Raw genomic sequence first — 22,589 nt, 5'->3', positions numbered from 1 at the left:
ATTGTCATAGCAGAAAGATGGGGAACGAAGTTCCAATGACTAGATAAGCTCATGGCCATGGCGGCCTGGGCTGGAGGCAAACAGGCACAGGCTGCCAGCTCCATCCAATAAGTATGTTCTGGAGAGACTGTGGAGGAATTATCAGTTATGGGGGCTGACATCAGGAAGAATAAGAACACAGAACTTGAGGGGCACCTGTGTGTCTCAGGTGGTTAAGTGTTTGCCTTCAGCTCAGGTCATGATCCCAGGGTGCTGGGAATGAGCTCCCATTGGGCTCCCTATTCAGCAGGGAGCCTCTCTCTCCCTTTCCCTCTGCTACTACCCTGTTTATGCTCTTTCTTTCTCTCAAATAAGTAAATAAAATCTTTTTAAAAAAATAAGGAAAAGAAGTCAGAAGTTGAGAAACCTTGTCCATAGGGAGTCTGCCCTCAATTGCTATGTCTGTGTGGGGGAAGGAGTGCCCAGCCTGGGTCAGGGGGCAGCTTGGAGTCTGGTAACAAATTATACTAGACATCAGTGAATAAAATGCTGATTTGCCCATCCCTCAGGTTTCCTGTGTATTTGCCACAGATGGACATTGTACCCCCAAGTGCTGGCAGCCACTGGGGCCATGTCAGGGTGGCACAAAGGCAGGCTAGGAAGGAGTTAATGCACTCACATTTCCACCTGTCTTTCCCTATCATCTCTTATATAACCAATCTGAGGTTTTTGTCCAGGAAGAAAGGAGAATATAGGCTCATTATAGTGGTTAAAAGTGCAGGGTAGGAAAAATAAAGGGACCCTTGAAAGGGAGCAGTGGGAAGATGGGATGTATTGTGGTCTGAGCATCGGGGAGGACTTGTCAGAGGAAATGAGTCAGCCTGGGGTCTGAAGGGGGTGTCTCTGGGCCAGTGAAAAGATAGGAGCAATGAATTCCAAATCATAGAAATAACATGTGTTCATACAGCTGATGTAGGAGCAAGCACTGAATGCTGGACATGAATCCAGAAGAATGGTCAGTAAGCTAGAGGAAAGGGGTGAATGGAGAGGGAAGCGTAGGGGGAAAATCCTCTTATATTCATGTCTATTTGTCTGGCCACTTCCCACCCCTACTCCTGGACCAAGCCAGTAACCCTCTTGAGATCAGGAATTATGTCAAAATGCATACCTTGCAAAAGCAAAGGCTTTCTAATACACCAAAATCTCAGTATCTGCATTTGATAAACTAATGGGTGGTTTTGGTAATTAGAGTATTTATAAATCATAAGGAATTACTGAGAAGCTCTCTCAAGGTCATGACGATTCCTATAGCATGTTGTGCAGAGGTACAATTAATAGGAAGAGGAAGATGGTACCTTGGTTGAGGAACTGCTGCCTAGGGTTGGTGGAGGCATCTGAGGAGTCTGAGGGTAGCTCCAAGTTGACTGTGTTCTGGTTATAGATGGTCCTGGAAGCTGACTCTGTTCTTGGGTTGGCTGGGTCCTCTTGGATTCATCATTTTGTGTGGCTTTGGTTTTCTTTTTCTGAAAGTAGTTTTTTCCCATGGTTAATGGTTTTCAATATCAGATAAAGCAGAACATCTGTCTCTCTCTCTCTTCCTTTATCTCCCTCCCTCACTTTCCCTTCTTCGCTCTCTGTCTCTCTTTATTTTGCTTTCTTTTTCTACCCCTAACCCACACCAGAATCTTCACTCTGGAATTATAGCACATATTTAGATACCTCCAACATCTCCCCACCTCACACACCAACCAAGATTACAAATGCCACTCTGCAAATTTTAACAACTCAGATAATTCCAATTTCATTGCTCTGTTGTGGAATTCTCTTCTACTTCTGCTGCAGACTGGCCTATGTCTCTTCTCCAGGAGAACACTGGATTTATGGACGGACAAAAAGTCCTACCAGGCTCTAAGAAGAGCAGGTCTCAGAAGAATATCAGCTGGGTTTAAAATTTTTTTTAACATTTTTCTCCTTTATCTCCTTGCACCTTGCACAAATAGGCATACTGGTGTCCATCACCTGTTCTTTGGGTCTAGAAAGCCCCATCTTCATCCATTGGGATGCTCTGTTTATCAGCCCAGAGAGATTCCCTCGGACTCATAATTCTAGAGGCAGGATTCTGACTAAGCAACCAAATCCTTCAGAGATCTCGACAACACACAGGCTCATGCAGGAATTGCCCTAGGCCATTCCAAGTACCTGGATTTTCATAATTGTTAAGCAAGGGCAGGGAGTGTCAGTAAAATCTTTGCTCTTGACTACCCTTACTTTTACTAATGAAAGCCCTTTTGCCCATTCTCCATCCAGTATAAATTTGCCACAGTTCCACCATTTTTGGGATTTGTTTGTCTAATACATAAAGCGTCACTTGTTGTCAAAGCTGTGGATGAGGGAGCTCCTGGAAATAGCTGTCTCTGGTGCGCAGCTTCCTGATTAGAGTGACTTCGAATCCCTCCCGCCCCCAATTCCCCCCAAACCTCATTCTCATTAGAAAGTGTGTTCAGAGCCTGGGCTGTGGAAACAAAGTCCAGACATGACCCTGTTTATTCATCAATTTTAAGAAATAAATTAATAAATATTGGAACATCTGCACACCTACCATGGACTCAGAAGTGTCCAGTAAGTGCTCAGGTTGTAGAGTTAATGACTTTCACTGTCTGGCTGAGCCTTGTAGAATGCTGTTACCCTCTACAAACCTCACTTTTCTCATCAGTGAAATGGACTAAAAATAGCATCCGAATGACTCATAATAAAAGGTCTTATAAGAAAGAATGAGATCACACCTGGAATCACACAAATTTTAGAATCCAGTCAGTAAATGTTCAGTACATAGAAATGTCAAGATTGTCATTAGCATTTCATGTCTATGCAGGGAGCTTGTATTTCCACTGTGATGTTCAGATTCTTCATGCTGTATATGGGACCCACTTGATTCCATGAGAAATGGTTTCTTTTTTTAAATTTTATTTTATTATGTTATGTTAGTCACCATTCATTCCATCATTAGTTTCTTTTATATTACGTTATGTTAATCACCATACAGTACATCGTTAGTTTTGGATGTAGTGTTCCCCATGATTCATTGTTTGTGCATAACACCCAGTGCTCCATTCAATACGTGCCCTCCTTAATACCCATCACCAGGCTAATCCATCCCCCCACCCTCCTCCCCTCTAGAACCCTCAGTTTGTTTCTCAGAGTCCATCGTCTCTCACTGTTCATCTCCCCCTCCGATTTGCCCCCCTTCATTTTTCCCTTCCTACTATGTTCTTCTTTTTTTTTTAACATAGAATGTATTATTTGTTTCAGAGGTATAGATCTGTGATTCAACAGTCATATACAATTCACAGCGCTCACCATAGCACATACCCTCCCCAATGTCTATCACCCAGCCACGCCATCCCTCCCACCCCCCCACCAGTCCAGCAACCCTCATTTGTTTCCTCAGATTAAAAATTCTTCATATCAGTGAGATCATATGATACTCGTCTTTCTCTGATTGACTAATTTCACTTAGCATAATACCCTCTAGTTCCATCCACGTCGTTGCAAGTGGCAAGATTTCATTTTTTGATGGCTGCATAATATTCCATTGTGTGTGTGTGTGTGTGTGTGTGTATATATATATATATATATATACACACCACATCTTCTTGATCCATTCATCTGTTGATGGACATCTTGGCTCTTTCCATAGTTTAGCTATTGTGGACATTGCTGCTATAAACATTGGGGTGCATGTACCCCTTCGGATCCTTACATTTGTATCTTTGTGGTAAACACCCAGTAGCGAAATTGCAGAGTCATAGGGTAGCTCTATTTTCAAGTTTCTCAGGAACCTCCATACTGTTTTCCAGAGTGGCTGTTCCAACTTGGATTCCCACCAACAGTGTAGGAGGGTTCCCCTTTCTCCGCATCCTTGCCAACATCTGTCGTTTCCTGGCTTGTTAATTTTAGCCATTCTGACTGGTGTGAGGTGGTTATCTCATTGAGGTTTTCATTTGGATTTCCCTGTTGCTGAGTGATGTTGAGCACTTTTTCATGTGTCTGTTGGCCATTTGGATGTCTTCTTTGGAAAAATGTCTGTTCATGTCTTCTGCCCATTTCTTGGTTGGATTATTTGTTCTTTGGGTGTTCAGTTTGATAAGTTTTTTTAAAATTTTGGATACTAGCCCTTTATCTGATATGCCATTTGCAAATATTTTCTCCCATTCTGTTGTTGTCTTTTGGGTTTGTTGATTGTTTCCTTTGCTGTGCAAAAGCTTTTTATCTTGATGAAGTCCCAATAGTTCATTTTTGCCCTTGCTTCCCTTGCCTTTGGCGATGTTTCTAGGAAGAAGTTGCCACGGCTGAGGTCGAAGAGGTTGTTGCCTGTGTTCTTCTCTAAGATTTTGATGGATTCCTGTCTCCCATTTAGGTCTTTCATCCATTTTGAGTCTATTTTTGTGTGTGGTGTAAGGAAGTGGTTTAACTTCCTTAACTTCCTTAACTTCCTTAACTTCTAGTTTCATTCTTCTGCATGTGGCTATCTAATTTTACAACATCATTTGTTGAAGAGACTGTCTTTTTTCCAATGGACATTCTTTCCTGCTTTGTCAAAGATTAGTTGACCATAGAGTTGGGGGTCCATTTCTGGGCTCTCTATTCTGTTCAATTGGTCTATGTGTCTGTTTTTGTGCCAGAACCATACTGTCTTGATGCTTACAGCTTTGTAATAGAACTTGAAGTAGGGAATTGTGATGCCACCAGTTTTGCTTTTTTTTTTTTTTCCTACATTCCTCTGGCTATTTGGAGTCTTTTCTGGTTCCATACAAATCTTAGGATTATTTGTATGTTATGTTGTATCAAATGTTAGGATGATTTTTTTTTCTTTGAAAAAAGTGGATGGTATTTTGATAGGGATTGCATTAAATGTGTAGATTGCTCTAGGTAGCATAGACATTTTCACAATATTTATTCTTCCAATCCATGAGCATGGAATGTTTTTCCATTTCTTTGTGTCTTCCTCAATTTCTTTCATGAGTATTCTATAGTTTTCTGAATACAGATTCTTTGCCTCTTTGGTTAGATATATTCCTAGGTATCTTATGGTTTTGGGTGCAACTGTAAATGGGATTGACTCGTTAATTTCTCTTTCTTCTGTCTTGTTGGTGTATAGAAATGCAACTGCTTTCTGTGCATTGATTTTATATCCTGCCACTTACTGAATTCCTGTATGAGTTCTAAGAGTTTTGGGGTGGAGACTTTTGGGTTTTCCACATAAAGTATCATATCATCTGCAAAGAGTGAGAGTTTGATTTCTTTGACAAATTGGATGCATTTTATTTCTTTCTGTTGTCTGATTGCTGAGTCTAGGACTTCCAGTACTATGTTGAATAGCAGTGGTGAGAGTGGACATCCCTGCGGCGTTCCTGACCTTAGGGGAAAAGTTTTCAGTTTTTCCCCACTGAGAATGATATTTGCTGTGGATTTTTCATAGATGGTTTTTATGATATGGAGGTATATACACTTTATCCCTACACTCTGAAGGAGTTTAATCAGAAAGGATGCTGTACTTTGTCAAATGGTTTTTCTGCATCTATTGAGAGGATCATATGGTTCTTGTTCTTTCTTTTATTATGTATTGTATCACATTGATTGATTTTCACGTGTTGAACCACCTTTGCAGCCCAGGAATAAATCCCACGTGGTCATGGTGAATAATCCTCTTAATATACTTTTGGGTCCTATTGGCTAGTATTTTGGTGAGAATTTTTGCATCCATGTTCATCAGGGATATTGGTCTGTAATTCTCCTTTTTGATGGGGTCTTTGTCTGGTTTTGGGATCAAGGTAATGGTGGCCTCATAAAATGAGTTTGGAAGTTTTCCTTCCATTTCTATTTTTTGGAACAGCTTCAGAAGAATAGATATTAATTCTTTAAATGTTTGGTAGAATTCCCCTGGGAAGCCATCTGGCCCTGGGCTCTTGTTTTGGGGAGATTTTTGATGACTGCTTCAATTTCTTTAGTGGTTATAGGTCTGTTCAGGTTTTCTATTTCTTCCTGGTTCAGTTTTGGTAGTTTATACATCTCTAGAAATGCATCCATTTCTTCCAGATTATCTAATTTGCTGGCATAGAGTTGCTCATAATATGTTCTTATAATTGTTTGTATTTTTGGTGTTGGTTGTGATCTCTCCTCTTTCATTCATGATTTTATTTATGTGGGTCCTTTCTCTTTTCTTTTTGATAAGTCTGGCCAGGGGTTTATCAATCTTATTAATTCTTTCAAAGAACCAGCTCCTAGTTTCGCTGATCTGTTCTACTGTTGTTTTGGTTTCTAGTTCATTGATTTCTGCTCTGATCTTTATTATTTCTTTGCTCATGCTGCGTTTAGGCTTTATTTGCTGTTCTTTCTCCAGCTCCTTTAGGTGTAAGATTAGGTTGTGTATTGGAGACCTTTCTTGTTTCTTGAGAAAGGCTTGTAGTGCTATATATTTTCCTCTTAGGACTGCCTTTGCTGCATTCCAAAGATTTTGAACAGTTGTGTTGTCATTTTCATTGGTTTCCATGAATTTTTAAATTCTTCTTTCATTTCCTGGTTGACCCATTCATTCTTTAGTAGGATGCTCTTTAGCCTCATGTATTTGAGTTCTTTCCAACTTTCCTCTTGTAATTGAGTTCTAGTTTCAAAGCACTGTGGTCCAAAAATATGCAGGAAATGATCTCAATCTTTTGGTACCGGTTGAGACCTGATTTGTGACCTAGGATGTGATCAATTCTGGAGAATGTTCCATGGGCACTAGAGAAGAATGTGTATTCTGTTGCTTTGGGATGGAATGTTGTGAATATATCTGTGAAGTCCATTTGGTCCAGTGTGTCATTTAAAGTCTTTATTTCCTTGTTGATCTTTTGCTTAGATGATCTGTCCATTTCAGTCAGGGGGGTGTTAAAGTCCCCCACCATTATTGTATTGCTGTCAATGCGTTTCTTCGCTTTTGTTATTAATTGCCTTATATAATTGGCTGCTCCCATGTTTGGGGCATAGATATTTACAATTGTTAGATCTTCTTGTTGGATAGACCCTTTAAGTAGGATATAGTGTCCTTCCTCATCTCTTATTACAGTCTTTGGTTTAAAATCTAATTTGTCTGTTATAAGGATTGCCATCCCAGCTTTCTTTTGGTGTGCATTAGCATGGTAAATGGTTTTCCACCCCTCACTTTCAATGTGGGGGTGTCTTTGGGTCTAAAATGAGTCTCTTGCAGACAGCATGTCGATGGATCTTGTTTTTTAATCCAATATGATAGCCTGTGTCTTTTGATTGGGGCATTTAGCTCATTTACATTCAGGGTAACTATTGAAAGATAGGAATTTAGTGCCATTGTATTGCCTGTAAGGTGACTGTTACTGTATATTGTCTCTGTTCCTTTCTGGTCTATGTTACTTTTAGGCTCTTTCTTTGCTTAGAGGACCCCTTTTAATATTTCCTGTAGAGACGGTTTGGTGTTTGCAAATTCTTTTAGTTTTTGTTTGTTCTGGAAGCTTTTTATCTCTCCTTCTATTTTCAATGACAGCCTAGCTGAATATGGTGTTCTTGGCTGCATATTTTTCTCGTTTAGTGCTCTGAAGATATCATACCAGTCCTTTCTGGCCTGCCAGGTCTCTTTGGATAGGTCTGCTGCCAATCTAATGTTTCTACCATTGTAGGTTGCAAACCTCTTGTCCTGAGCTGCTTTCAGGATTTTCTCTTTGTCTCTGAGCCTTGTAAGTTTCACTATTTGATGTCGGGGTGTTGACCTATTTTTATTATTTTGAGGGGGATTCTCTGTGCCTCCTGGATTTTGATGCTTGTTTCCTTCCCCAGATTAGGGAAGTTCTCTGCTGTAATTTGCTCCAATATGCCTTCTGCTCTTCTCTCTGTTTCTTCTTCTTCCTGTTTCCCAATTATTCTAATATTGTTTCGTCTTGCGCTATCACTTATCTCTAGAATTCTGCCTTCATGATCCATTAGTTGTTTATCTGTTTCTCAGCTTCTTTATTTTGCATCATTTGGTCTTCTATATCACTAATTCTCTCTTGTCCCTCATTTATCCTAGCAGTTAGAGCCCCCATTTTTGATTGCACCTCACTAATAACCTTTTTGATTTCAACTTGGTTAGATTTTAGTTCTTTTTTTTTCTCCAGAAAGGGGTTCTCTAGTATCTTCCATGCTTTTTTCAAGCCCAGCTAGTATCTTCATAATCATGATTCTGAACTCTAGTTTCGACATCTTACTAATGTCCGTATTGATTAGGTCCCTGGCAGTCGGTACTGCCTCTTGTTCTTTTTTTTTGAGGTGAGTTTTTCCATCTTGTCATCTTGTCCAGAGGAGAATAGATGAATGAGAGAACAAAATGCTCACAGGGTTACAAGAACCCCAGAAAAGTATATACTAAACAAATCAGAAGAGACCCAAAACCAGGGGGGAAAAGAAAGAGAAAGAAAGAAAAAAAAAGAATATGATCAAATATGATCAGGCTGGTGAATTGATCAGAGCCACACATTAGATTTTGGGTGTATTTTGGTCTGTTAGAAGACAATGCCTCCCAAAATTTCAAAGACAGAAAAACTTGTGTATGTACAAAAATAAGGGTAAATACAATGAAGGGATGGAATATGATTGTAAAGATGAAAATTATAAGATTTTATAAAAGGAATTGATAAGATAAGAAGTTGGTTGAAAAAAAGAAAGAAGAGAAATTTAAAAAAAGTGAGAGAATGTGATCAAGCAGGAGACTAGACCAAGCTATACATTAGAGATTTAGGGTACATTTTGGTCTGTTAGAATAAACCGTATCCCAAAATTTTGAAGAGAGAACAACTTATATATATATATATATATACATACAAAAAAAATAAGGTTTACTACAATGAAGGGATAGAATATGACTCTAGAAATGAAAAATAAAAAAGATTTAAACAAAAGATTGATAAGATGTTGATTGAAAAAAGGAAAAAGAAAAATTCAAAAAAAATAGAAAAAGAAAAAAAGAAAATAAAAAAAAATTAACTTTGAAAAACTAAAGAATCATGGGAAAAAAGCCATGAATTCTATGTGCTGTATTCCCCTAGTGCTGGCATTCTGTCGTTCTCATTGATCAGTAAACTTGGTCTTGGCCAGCTGTTCTTATGGATCTTCTGGGGGAGGGGCCTGTTGGAGTGATTCTCAAATGTCTTTGCTGGAGCAGAATTACCCTGCCCTTGTCAGGGGCTGGGCTAAGTAATCTGCTTGGGTTTGCTCTCGGGAGCTTTTGTTCCCTGCACGCTTTCGGTACAGCTTTGGAGGATGAGATTGAAAATGGCAGCCTCCCAATCTCTGCCCCAGAGGAGCCAAGAACTCGGCCCCGCTCCTCAGTGCGTCCCAGAGAAAAGCAGTCAGTCACTCCTGTCTCCCTGGTCTCCGGCAGCAGTCCATGCTCACCCGGCCTGTGACTGAGTGTTTCAATCTCTGGCACAGGACCCCATGTGGAGTCTTGAAACCCAGCAGATCCCCGCGGTGCGCTCCCGTGCCGCTCCTCCTGGGGGAGGAAGGGAAGTCTCCCTGGATCTGCCACTTGTTGGGTCCCTGCTGGAGGAGCAGTGGCCCGACTGTGCCACGGATCATGGTTTATGGCCACCCCGAGCTGAGAGCCCGCGCCTCGGCTCCATCTCTGCAGCCGGCTTCCCTGCTCCGATCCCTGGGAGCTCTGCTGCACTCAGGCTCCCCCGGTCTTTCTGTGACCCCGAGGGTCCTGAGACCACACTGTCCCGCGAGGGTTCCACCGCCCCTACTCCCCCCGCCACACTTAGCCCCTGGAGCGACGTCCCTCAGTGAAGCAGACTTCTAAAATTTCAAATTTTTTGCTCCACTGCTCTATCACTTGACAGTAGCCAGCTCCCTTCCCCTGCAGTCTATCTTCCCAAATATCACCTTGGATTCACTTCTCCGCATGTCCTACCTTCCAGAAAGTGGTCGCTTTTCTGTTCAGAGTTGCTGCTATTCTTTCCTTCAATCTCCTGTTGAGTTTGTAGGTGTTCAGAATAGTTTCATACCTATCTAGCTGAATTCCTGGAACCAAATGAAATTTCCTCCTCCACCACCTTGCTCCTCCTCTCAAGACTTGAGAAATGGTTTCTTAATACAAATAAAACCCCCAAAGAGAGAGCACCTCAAACCAGTCAGAATGGCTAAATTTAACATGTCAGGAAACAACAAATTTTGGTGAGGATGCAGAGAAAGTGGAACCCTCCTACACTGTTGATGGGAATGCAAGCTGGTGCATCCACTTTGGAAAACAGTATGGATGTTCCTCAAGACATTATAAATAGTGCTACCCTACAACCCAGCAATTGCACTACTAGGGTATTTACCCCAAAGATACAAATGTAACGATCCAAAGGGGCACATGCACTTCGATGTTTATAGCAACAATATCCACAATAGCCAAACTATGGAAAGAGCCAAGATGTTCATCAACAGATTAATGGATAAAGAAGATGTGACATATATATGAAATGGAATATTACTTAGCCATCACAAAGGATGAATACTTACCATTTACATCGAAATGGATAAAACTGGAGGGTATTACTATAAGCGAAAGAATTCAATCAGACGAAGACAAGTATCATATGCTATCACTCATATGTGGAATATAAGAAACAGTGCAGAGGATCATCGGGGAAGGGAGGGAAAAGGGAATGGAAAGAAATCAGAGAGGGAAACAAACCATGAGAGACTATTAATTATAGGAAACAAACTGAGGGTTGCTGGAGTGGAGGTGTGTGGGGGGATGGGGTTATGGGGTGATGGGCATTAATGAGGGCGCCAGAGGTGATGAGCAGTGGGTGTTATGTGTAACTGATGAATTGTTGAACTGTACATATGAAACTAATGATGTACGGTATGTTGCCTAGTTGAATTTAAATAAAAAACTTCTTAATTCACTTCTGCCACATGTAGTAATTTAAACACATTGACAAGAACATTGTAAGCTTCTCTCAAATTCAGTTAAACTGAAAGCTTCTAATTGAATAGCAGGATTCATATGCTGAAAATATACTTTCTGATTGGATAATATTTAAAAATCATAACAGATGGGGCATCTGGGTGGCTCAGTCGTTAAGCGTCTGCCTTCAGCTCAGGTCATGATCCCAGAGTCCTGGGATCGAGCCCCGCCTCGGGCTCCCTGCTCCGCGGGAAGCCTGCTTCTCCCTCTCCCACTCCCCCTGCTTGTGTTCCTGCTCTCGCTGTCTCTCTCTGTCAAATAAACAAAATCTTTAAAAAAAAAACATAACAGATGATTTTCCTGGAGATTAATTCCTTTATCTCCCTGCCCCGTTCAGCACACAGGATGGTCTGAGCTGTTTGCTTCAGCAGAGACATAGCAGCAGGTCTCAAGGATAATATTGTTCTGTGTCTGGTTTTGAGGCAACAGAACAAACAGAACCCACACCTTAGAGAAAATCCTTGGGGGACCCCGAAATGAGTCGAAACAAGGTTTTCCTGCTCACCTAATGAAGCATAGAGTGAAAGGTTGGACACATTTTTGTAGGCCTTTCGTGCAGGTGGCCGGACCCCAGAGGAGGAATGATACCATAGAACATGTAGGTGTAAGAGGCTGAGGGGGCAGAGGAGCCTCCCTGGGGTCCCTGTGCTCCCAGGAGGTTTCAGGGCAGCAGAAGGATTCTTAAGTGAGAAGAAATGACCGTGTCGCATGTACAGGCAAATGGAGATGTAGAAACTGTCACTTCCAAGCCAGTATGCATGGCAAAAGTAACGTTATCTTGAGATGGGCACCTATGTCATTGTCATAACAAAGAGACAGGGGGACCGAAGTTCCAACGACCAGATAAGGTCACAGCCATGGCTGCCTGGTCTAGAGGCAAACAGGCACAGCTTGCTAGCTCCATCCAATAAGTATGTCCTGGAGAGACTGTGGAGGAATTATCAGTTATGGGGGCTGACATCAGGAAGTATAAGAAGACAGAACTTGAGAAACTTTGTCCATAGGGAGTCTGCCCTCAACTCTATGTATGTTTTGGGGGCAGGGTCCAGCCTGGGTCAGGGGGCAGCTTAGGGTCAGGTAATAAAGTATACTAGAAGTCAGTGATTAAAATGCTGCTTTGCCCATCCCTTAGGTTGCCTGTGTATTCACCACAGAATGGACATTGTACCCCCGAGTGATGGCAGCCACTGGGACCTTGTCAGGGCAGCACAGAGGTTGGTAGGAAGAAGTTAATGCATGTTTGTAGGCACTCACCTGTCTACCCTTGTCCTGTCTTGCCCTATAATCTAAGGTTATTGTCCATGAAGAAAGGAGAACTTAGACTCATTATAATGGTTGCAAAAGCTAGGCAGGAAAAATAAAGGGACCTATGAAAGGGAGCAGTGGAAAGATGTGATGTACTGTGGTCGGGTATTGAGGAGGACTTGTCAGAGGAAATGAGTCAACTTGGAGTCTGAAGGGGGTGTCTCTGGGCCAGTGAAAAGGTAGGAGCAATGTATTCCAAATCACAGAATTAGCATATGTTTACAGAGCTGATGTGGGAGCAAGCACAGAATGCTGGACATGAATCCAGAAGAATGGTCAGTAAGTCAAGGAGAAATGGATGAATGGAGAACATAGGGGATAAATATCCTCTTATGTTCATCTCTAATTGTCTGGCCACTTCCCACCCCTACTCCTGGACCAAGCCGGTAACCCTCTTGAGATCAAGAATTATGTCAAAATGCATACCTTGCAAATAGCAAAGGCCTTCTAATACCACAAAATCTCAGTATCTGCATTTGATAAAATAATGGGTGGTTTTTGGTAATTATAGTATTTACACATCATAGCAAATTACTAAGAAGCTCTTTCAAGGTCATGACAAGTCCAAGAGCATGTTGTGGAGAGGTACAATTAATGGGAAGAGGAAGATGGTACCTTGGTTGAAGAACTGCTGGCTGGGGTTGGTGGAGTCATTTGAGGAGTCTGAGGGTAGCTCCAAGTTGACTGTGTACTGGTTACAGATGGTCCTGGAAGCTGACTTTGTCCCTGGGTTGGCTGGGTCCTCTTGGATTCATCATTTTGTTTGGTTTTGATTTTCTTTTTCTGAAAGTAATTTTTGCCCCTGGTTAATGGTTTTCAACATTAGATGAAACACATCATTACTAGTGAGCAAATCAACTTTTTATTACTAGTTTCTAATTGTGCTAAAATTTCTGTGCTCACAAATTCCAGGAGGTACATGGATTCCATCCTCTCAGGAGGCGACTGGAAAGCAGGCAACCCACACACATGACTGATGCACACAGGAGCCTGGAAATTCCCCTCATCAATGTGTCAAGAATGCTGTGCTGGAATTTATAAAATCTACATTTGAATTTTGTGTCTTTAAGCAACCTTTGGCAAGCTGCTCTCCTAGTGTGACTTCCAATTTTGTGCACATCTCAAGAGGGGTCATGACTCCACATCTCGTTTATGTGGAGTTATACACACATGTTATGTGCATACCGTTCTGAAACATCATGGGTGATTAATAACTAAGAGTTTGCTGACACTGAACCTCATTTTCATACTGCCCCTGGAATCCCTTTTCTCCATTCTTCTATTTGCAGGTTGAGAAATGAATAAAGCACTCAGTGTACACAAGAAGGTAATAAGTGGTAGAGCATAGAAGAAGTTTCTTCAGCGGGACCTCTGCCAACCTACCTTGGACATGGGTGTGTCATGGACTGATACCAAAGGTTCGTTCATAGTAGATGTGGATTCGCCAGTACTGGATGCATCCTGCTTTCTTTTCTTCACGGGCATTTTTCCTTTTACTCTGCATTTCCTCATAGCTGAAGCAGTCAAAAAGAACATGATAAATCCAAAGGAGCTGGTCTAGGGCAGCTGTAGCATTTCCAGTGCTATGCCCTCCTGCTTGTGGGTCTGGGAATGCTAGTGTGCTCCCCTCCTGCATCAGCCCACCAGACAGGTGACAGGAGCTGACTCACACTGCCAGTTTCCTTGCTTCCCTGGGGACATAAGCACACCCCTCCATCCGCTGGACTCCCAGGTACCTCAGTCAAACCCTTTTCCAACCCACTTATCCTATATGTTCTTTTCAAGAATCTGCAGTTTTGGGGCACCTCAGTGGCTCAGTCTGTTATGTATCTGCCTTTGGCTCAGGTCATGATCTCAGGGTCTTGGGATTGAGCCCCACATGGGGCTCCCTGCTCCGTGGGGAGTCTTCTTCTCCCTCTGTCCCTCCCCCTGCTTTTCTCCCTCTCTCTCTCTATCAAATAAATAAATAAAATCTTAAAAAAAAAAAGGATCTGCAGTTTTCATGATGCAATTGGTGGGTTAACTCCTACGGAAGGTCTGTTTGAATTACAGAAACCAGAGAAAGAAAATCTGATCTAATTGGTGATGGGACAAATTGGTGATACTGGACTTGATGTTTTAAAAAGTTTTTAGGATCCAGTGATTTTAGAAGAGGCAAATTCTTCACATCCCTGAGAGTTGGCTTTTTCTTTAAGCATTGCCTTATATTTGTTCATAAAGAATATAGTAACGATGGAGTAAATATTGTAACAGAGCAGTATATGAACTGAATGAAGTATTTTTAAATCTCACAATTTTTCCTAATTTTTTTGTCCCTGATCAACCTTCATAATATGTAGAAGTCTCTGCCTTTCTAGTGAACTCTTTCTGCTTTTTTCTTTACTGGCACCCCCAAATACACCCTGTAAAATACAGTGGACCTCTTTGTAGGAAAGGAATTGTCTAAGTTGTCAACTTGTTGGTGTCTGAAGGGCCATCTCATGCTCAGCTGCCCATTTGGAAATTGGGAAACGGATCTCTCAGGTGTGCCAACACCAGGGCTCTGGGGGATGTCTCTAGGGGGCCCAGACCCTGACAGTGAGGGCTCCTGTCCATTACCTTTTTTCTTCTCATTTTTAAGAATTTTAACAATGTCTCCAAGTCCTTCCATGTCCTTGAACAGCTCTATTAGCTTGTCCACACAGAGAGGCCCCCGGAACTTCTTTTCCATCAGGTCAGCAATCCTGACCTTGTTATATTCTTCTTGCATTTTTGTAGTCAGTTTCAAATCATGGGCCAGTAGGGACTTAACCATGCTAAACCTGTAGTCATCTATGGGCTGTAATCCTTTCAGCAGAATAATCCTCTTGTACTCACTCATCTCTCCAGGTGTGGCTGAGCCTGCAAGAGAAAAATACCATACAGTGTTATACCTTTCTCCAGATGATTTAAAAGTCTGGTTGTGTCTATGTGAGTGAGTGGCCCATGTCAAGGTGTCGTCCTTGAGTGTTATGTGACAAAGAGGAACTTAATTTCCAGGTGTGTCACTATGGGTTGAGAACTGCTGTATTAGGGACTTCTAAGAAATTCTTTCCTTTTAATAATGATAGTTGAGTTGGGTGGGGGGTGGGTATGATGGCAGGAGGTCTGGAAAGAGGCCTTGCTGTTGCCTTATGTGGAGTGTGGGCTGTAGGGGGTCAGAGTCCCCGCTCCCTCCTCCCATCCTGTGTTGGGGCTGCAGTCTCTCCCTGGATGTCCGCCTGCTGGCTCTGGACTCTGCCACCCACTCTGCCTGAAGGAGCCCATGTGCAGAGTGGGCTGCAGCCTCTCACCCCTGGTGATTGTCCTCCCTGCTGGGTACCTGCCCAGCACACCTGACCCTTCCCTAGTCAGCGCTTCTCGCATCCTCTCTCCCTGGGGCTTGGGCCATGTTCTCCGTGTCCTCTGTGCCCTGCTCCCGATTGATCTCTCTCGTGCAGAATCACAGCCATGATTGGCTGGCACTATTTAGTAGTCCTGTGGCTGGAGTTCTGCTTTCTTGCTAAAGCAAGAACCCAGCATTTATTGTCTGGAATTATTTCAATAGTCGCTTGATTTCACCCTTCTAGGCTGAATTCCTCTTATCAGTTCTTTTTGGAGAGCCTGAGATCCCTCTATGGGGCCACGTTTCTAGCCCACTTGACATCCTCCAATAGTTCCCCATTTTGGTTTTGAAAAATTTCTTGCTCCTTAGCCTAGCTTGGAAAGCCTTGAATACTCTGCATCGTTTTTACATCTGTAACTTTTGCATTTTGTATGTCGTATACTCCAGAAATATACAACACACCTTGCTTTTCCATGTTTCATGACTTGGCTAATTCCCTCTCTTCTTCTTAAAGGGCGAGTCTCACTTTAACTTCCCCCAACTACCTCCTTATAGCCTTCAAGACTCCACTGAGGTTTTGTCCTCTGAAAGCCCCCAGAATCTGGGACTGGGTGTCACTCCTCTGGGCCTCTTTATTACCTTATGTACTTCCTTGATGGCACTCAGTACATGGTAAGAATTCCAATTTTCTGTTTAAATTAATCAATTCTTTTCATTTAGGGTCCGTGTATTTGTGTACTTTTTGTATAATTGGCATGTTCAAATTCCCAGGGCTGTGAATTATTCTTTCTTGAGAAAATGTGAACACTCCCAGATTGATCAGGTCCATAGGGTGAAGGATAAATCCTCAAGATATATTATAGGGGAATTGAAGATTATTAAAAACAAAGTAAAAACTCTGAAAGCTTCTAGAGATAAAGAGTAGATCACCTGTAAAGATTCAAGGATCAGATTGAAACTGATGTTCAACAGCAAAGCTGCCCACCACAGGAAATAGGGTGATTTTCATCAGGACTCGTCCAAATGCCATACTGATTTAAAAACCAAATAATTTTTCAAGTGAAATTTTTGTGTTTTGTGTGTGTGACAACATAATTTATTTGCAAAATAAAACCAGATATAAGGTGACAGGAGGCTATGTATAATCTTTATTCATTCTACTCAAATGTGAACACTCATATGTTTTATTGCTAAAATATCGGTGTCTTTGATTTTAGAGTAATGATCCAGATCCCACTACAGTGTCCAGTATTAGAGTATTTAAAGTAGGCGTATTAAATAACGTTTCTAAAATGCCCCAATTCTAAATTTCAAAACATATGTAGCCCCAGGGCTATCAGAAAAGGTACTGTCTCCCTATCTTGAGGGCAAAATGATTTTAAGAGGTGAATTTTAATCTAGCCAAGATGATATTTAAATGTGAGGGCCTCTCCAACAGGCACATGAAAAAGTGCTCAACATCGCTCGGCATCAGGGAAATCCAAGTCAAAACCTCAATGAGATACCACCTCACACCCGTCAGAATGGCTAAAATTAACAAGTCAGGGAATGACAGATGTTGGCGGGGATGTGGAGAAAGGGGAACCCTCCCACACTGTTGGTGGGAATGCAAGCTGGTGCAACCACTCTGGAAAAACAGTATGGAGGTTCCTCAAACAGTTGAAATTAGAGCTACCATTCGATCCAGCAATTGCACTACTGGGTATTTACCCCAAAGATACAAATGTAGGGACCCGAAGGGGTACGTGCACCCCAGTGTTTATAGCAGCAATGTCCACAATAGCCAAACTGTGGAAAGAGCCAAGATGTCCATCGACAGATGAATGGATCAAGAAGAGGTGGTATATATACACAATGGAATATTATGCAGCCATCAAAAGGAATGAGATCTTGCCATTTGCAGTGACGTGGATGGAACTGGAGGGTGTTATGCTGAGTGAAATAAGTCAATCAGAGAAAGACATGTATCATATGACCTCACTGATATGAGGAATTCTTAATCTCAAGAACAAACTGAGGGTTGCTGGAGTGGTTGGGGGTGGGAGGGATGGGGTGGCTGGGTGATGGACATTGGGGAAGATATGTGCTACGGTGAGCGCTGTGAATTGTGTAAGACTGTTGAATCACAGATCTGAAACAAATAACGCAACATATTTTAAGAAAAAAGAAAAAGAAGAAGATAGCAAGAGAGGAAGAATGAAGGGGAGTAAGTCAGAGGGGGGACGAACCATGAGAGATGATGGACTCTGAAAAACAAACTGAGGGTTCTAGAGGGGAGGGGGGTGGGGGGATGGGTTAGCCTGGTGATGGGTATTAAAGAGGGCACGTTCTGCCTGGAGCACTGGGTGTTATGAACAAACAATGAATCATGGAACACTACACCAAAACAAATTATGTAATATATGGTGATTAACATAACAATAAAAAAATTAAAAAAAATGTGAGGGTCTCTGATATTCGGGAGGATAGACGGCGGGGGAGGGGCCTCCGCCGGCCGCTTCTGGCAAGTGCTAGAGCCGCGGAGCACAAAATCGGAAGTTTTAGAAGTCAGTTCTGCTGAGGGACGTCGCTGCAGTGGCTAAGCGGGGGGTGGAACCCTCGCGGGACAGTGTGGTCTCAGGACCCTCGGGGTCACAGAAAGACCGGGGGTGCCTGAGTGCGCCAGAGCTCCCAGGGATCGGAGCGGGGAAGCCGGCTGCAGAGACGCAGCCGCGGTGCGGGCTTGCAGCTCGGGGTGGCCATAAACTGTGATCCGCGGCCCAGTCGGGCCACTGCTCCTCCAGCAGGGACCCAACAAGCGGCAGAGCCGGGGAGACTCCCCTTCTTCCCCCGGGAGGAGCGGCGCGGGAGCGCACCGCAGGGATCTGCTGGGTTTGGAGACTGCACACGGGGTCGGGTGCCAGAGATAGCAACGCTCGGTCACAGGCCGGGTGAGCACGGAGTGCGGCCGGAGACCGGGGACACGGGAGGGACTGCTTTTCTCTGGGGGCGCACTGAGGAGCGGGGCCCCGAGTTCTCAATGAGAAGACGAAAAAAATCACCTCAGCAAAAAGAACAGAGGAAGTACCGTCAGCCAGGGACCTACTCAATACTGACATTAGTACGATGTCGGACCAAGAGTTCAGAATCATGACTTTAAAGATACTACCTGGGGGCTTGAAAAAAACATGGAAGTTATTAGAGAAACCCCTTCTGGAGAAATAAAAGAACTAAAATCTAACCAAGTCGAAATCAAAAAGGCTATTAATGAGGTGCAATCAAAAATGGGGGCACTAACTGCTAGGATAAATGAGGCAGAAGAAGGAATCAGCGATATAGAAGACCAAATGATGGAAAATAAAGAGGCTGAGAAAGAGAGATATAAACAACTACAGGATCACGAGGGCAGAATTCGAGAGATAAGCGATACGATAAGATGAAACAACATTAGAATAATTGGGATCCCAAAAGAAGAAGAAAGAGAGAGAGGGGCAGAAGGTATATTGAAGCAAAGAATAGCAGAGAACTTCCCTAATGTGGGGAAGGAAACAGGCATCAAAATCCAGGAGGCACAGAGAACCCCTCTCAAATTCAATAAAAATAGGTCAACACCCCGACATCTAATAGTAAAAGTTACGAGTCTCAGAGACAAAGAGAAAATCCTGAAAGCAGCTCGGGAGAAGAGATAGGTAATCTACAATGGTAGAACTATTAGATTGGCAACAGACCTATCCACAGAGACCTGGCAGGCCAGAAAGGACTGGCATGATATCTCCAGAGCACTAAATGAGAAAAATATGCAGCCAAGAACACCATATCCAGCTAGGCTCTCATTGAAAATTGAAGGAGAGATAAAAAGCTTCCAGAATAAACAAAAACTAAAGGAATTTGCAAACACAAAACCAGCCCTCCAAGAAATATTGAAAGGGGTCCTCTAAGCAAAGAGAGAGACTAAAAGCAGCACAGATAAGAAAGGAACAGAGACAATGTACAGTAACAGTCACCTTAGAGGCAATACAATGGCACTAAATTCATACCTTTCAATAGTTACCCTGAATGTAAATGGGCTAAATGCCCCAATCAAAAGACACAGGCTATCAGATTGGAGTAAAAAACAAGACCCATCCATATGCTGTCTGCAAGAGACTCATTTCAGACCCAAAGACACCCCCACATTGAAAGTGAGGGGGTGGAAAACAATTTACCATGCTAATGGACAACAAAAGAAAGCTGGGGTGGCAATCCTTATATCAGACAAATTAGATTTTAAAACAAAGACTGTAATAAGAGATGAAGAAGGACACTATATCCTACTTAAAGGGTCTATCCAACAAGAAGATCTAACAATTGTAAATATCTATGCCCCGAACATGGGAGCAGCCAATTATATAAGGCAATTAATAACAAAAGCGAAGAAACGCATTGACAGCAATACAATAATGGTGGGGGACTTTAACACCCCCTGACTGAAATGGACAGATCATCTAAGCAAAAGATCAACAAGGAAATAAAGACTTTAAATGACACACTGGACCAAATGGACTTCACAGACATATTCACAACATTCCATCCCAAAGCAACAGAATACACACTCTTCTCTAGTGCCCATGGAACATTCTCCAGAATTGATCACATCCTAGGTCACAAATCAGGTCTCAACCGGTACCAAAAGATTGGGATTATTCCCTGCATATTTTCAGACCACAATGCTTTGAAACTAGAACTCAATCACAAGAGGAAAGTCGGAAAGAACTCAAATACATGGAGGCTAAAGAGCATCCTACTAAGGAATGAATGGGGGCAACCAGGAAATTAAAGAAGAATTAAAAAAAATTCATGGAAACCAATGAAAATGAAAACACAACTGTTCAAAATCTTTGGGATACAGCAAAGGCAGTCCTGAGAGGAAAGTATATAGCAATACAAGCCTTTCTCAAGAAACAAGAAAGGTCTCAAATACACAACCTAACCCTACACCTAAAGGAGCTGGAGAAAGAACAGGAAATAAAGCCTAAACCCAGCAGGAGAAGAGAAATAATAAAGATCAGAGCAGAAATCAATGAACTAGAAGCCAAAACAACAGTAGAACAGATCAACGAAACTAGGAGCTGGTTCTTTGAAAGAATTAACAAGATTGATAAACCCCTGGCCAGACTTATCAAAAAGAAAAGAGAAATGACCCAAATCAACAAAATCCTGAATGAAAGAGGAGAGATCACAAACAACACCAAAGAAACACAAACAATTATAAGAATATATTATGAGCAACTCTATGCCAGCAAATTAGATAACCTGGAAGAAATGGGTGCATTCCTAGAGATGTATCAACTACCAAAATTGAACCAGGAAGAAATAGCAAACCTGAAAAGACCTTATAACCACTAAGGAAATTGAAGAAGTCATCAGAAATCTCCCAACAAACAAAAGCCTAGAGCCAGATGGCTTCCCAGGGGAATTCTATCAGACATTTAAAGAAGAATTAATACCCATTCTCCTGAAACTGTTCCAAAAAATAGAAATGGAAGTAAAACTTCCAAACTCATTTTATGAGTCCACGATTACCTTGATCCCAAAACCAGACAAAGACCCCATCAAAAAGGAGAACTACAGACCAATATCCTTGATGAACATGGATGCAAAAATTCTCACCAAAATACTAGCCAATAGGGTCCAACAGTACATTAAAAGGATTATTCACCGTGACCAAGTGGGATTTATCCCTGGGCTGCAAGGCTGGTTCAACATCCGCAAATCAATCAATGTGATACAATACATTAACAAAAGAAAGAACAAGAATCATATGATCCTCTCGATAGATGCAGAAAAAGCATTTGACAAAGTACAGCATCCTTTCTTGATCAAAACTCTTCAGAGTATATAGATAGAGGGTACATACCTCAATATCATAAAAGCCATCTATGAAAAACCTACAGCCAATATCATTCTCAATGGGGAAAAGCTGAGAGCTTTTCCCCTAAGGTCAGGAACGCGGCAGGGATGTCCACTCTCACCACTGCTATTCAACATAGTATTAGAAGTCCTAGCCACAGCAATCAGACAACAAAAAGAAATAAAAGGTATCCGAATCGACAAAGAAGAAGTCAAATTCTCACTCATTGCAGATGATATGACATTTTATGTGGAAAACCCAAAAGACTCCACCCCAAAACTGCTAGAACTCATACAGGAATTCAATAAAGTAGCAGGATATAAAATCAATGCCCAGAAATCAGTGGTATTCCTATACACCAACAACAAGACAGAAGAGAGACAAATCAAGGAGTCGATCCCATTTACAAATGCACCCAAAACCATAACCAAAGAGGCAAAGGATTAAAATGCACCTAAAACCATTAACCAAAGAGGCAAAGGATCTGTACTCAGAAAACTATAAAATACTCATGAAAGAAATTGAAGAAGACACAAAGAAATGGAAAAACGTTCCATGCTCATGGATTGGAAGAACCAACATTGTAAAGATGTCAATGCTACCTAGAGCAATCTACACATTCAATGCATTCCCCATCAAAATACCATCCCCTTTTTTCAAAGAAATGGAACAAATAATCCTAAAATTGGTATGGAACCAGAAGAGACCCCGAATAGCCAGAGGAATGTTGAAAAACAAAAGCAAAGCTGGCGGCATCACAATTCCGGACTTCCAGCTCTATTACAAAGCTGTCATCATCAAGACAGTATGGTACTGGCACAAAAACAGACACATAGATCAATGGAACAGAATCGAGAGCCCAGAAATGGACCCTCAACTCTATGGTCAACTCATCTTTGACAAAGCAGGAAAGAATGTCCAATGGAAAAAGACAGTCTCTTCAACAAATGGTGTTGGGAAAATTGGACAGCCACATGCAAAAGAATGAAACTGGACCATTTCCTTACACCACACACAAAAATAGACTCCAAATGGTTGAAAGACCTCAATGTGAGACAGGAGTCCATCAAAATCGTAAAGGAGAA

At 42.0% G+C, this 22,589-nt stretch overlaps 1 protein-coding gene across 4 annotated transcripts in view; it reads right to left on the bottom strand.

Annotated features, from left to right (window-relative positions):
- LOC114199139 (interferon-activable protein 203-like) overlaps positions 1–22,589 on the bottom strand; it is a 61,082-nt gene that overhangs the window by 34,776 nt on the left and 3,717 nt on the right. For all 4 annotated transcript variants that reach the window (XR_015766511.1, XM_028090931.2, XM_028090930.2 and 1 more), the window contains exons 2-5: positions 14,891–15,172; positions 13,676–13,806; positions 12,908–13,075; positions 1,335–1,502 (exon numbers count right to left, since the gene is read on the bottom strand). Coding sequence is in view for 3 of the 4 variants with exons in the window: in XM_028090931.2 (XP_027946732.1) it covers positions 1,335–1,502; positions 12,908–13,075; positions 13,676–13,806; positions 14,891–15,152 (729 nt within the window). In the remaining variant the exon portion in view is untranslated. The remainder of the gene's footprint in view (positions 1–1,334; positions 1,503–12,907; positions 13,076–13,675; positions 13,807–14,890; positions 15,173–22,589) is intronic.

Source organism: Eumetopias jubatus, unplaced genomic scaffold (assembly GCF_037043125.1).
Source record: "Eumetopias jubatus isolate StellerSeaLion01/CBP00866 unplaced genomic scaffold, mEumJub1_p1.0 scaffold_12, whole genome shotgun sequence".
Classification (NCBI taxonomy): Eukaryota; Metazoa; Chordata; class Mammalia; order Carnivora; family Otariidae; genus Eumetopias; species Eumetopias jubatus.
This window is presented reverse-complemented; position numbering and strand designations above follow the sequence as displayed.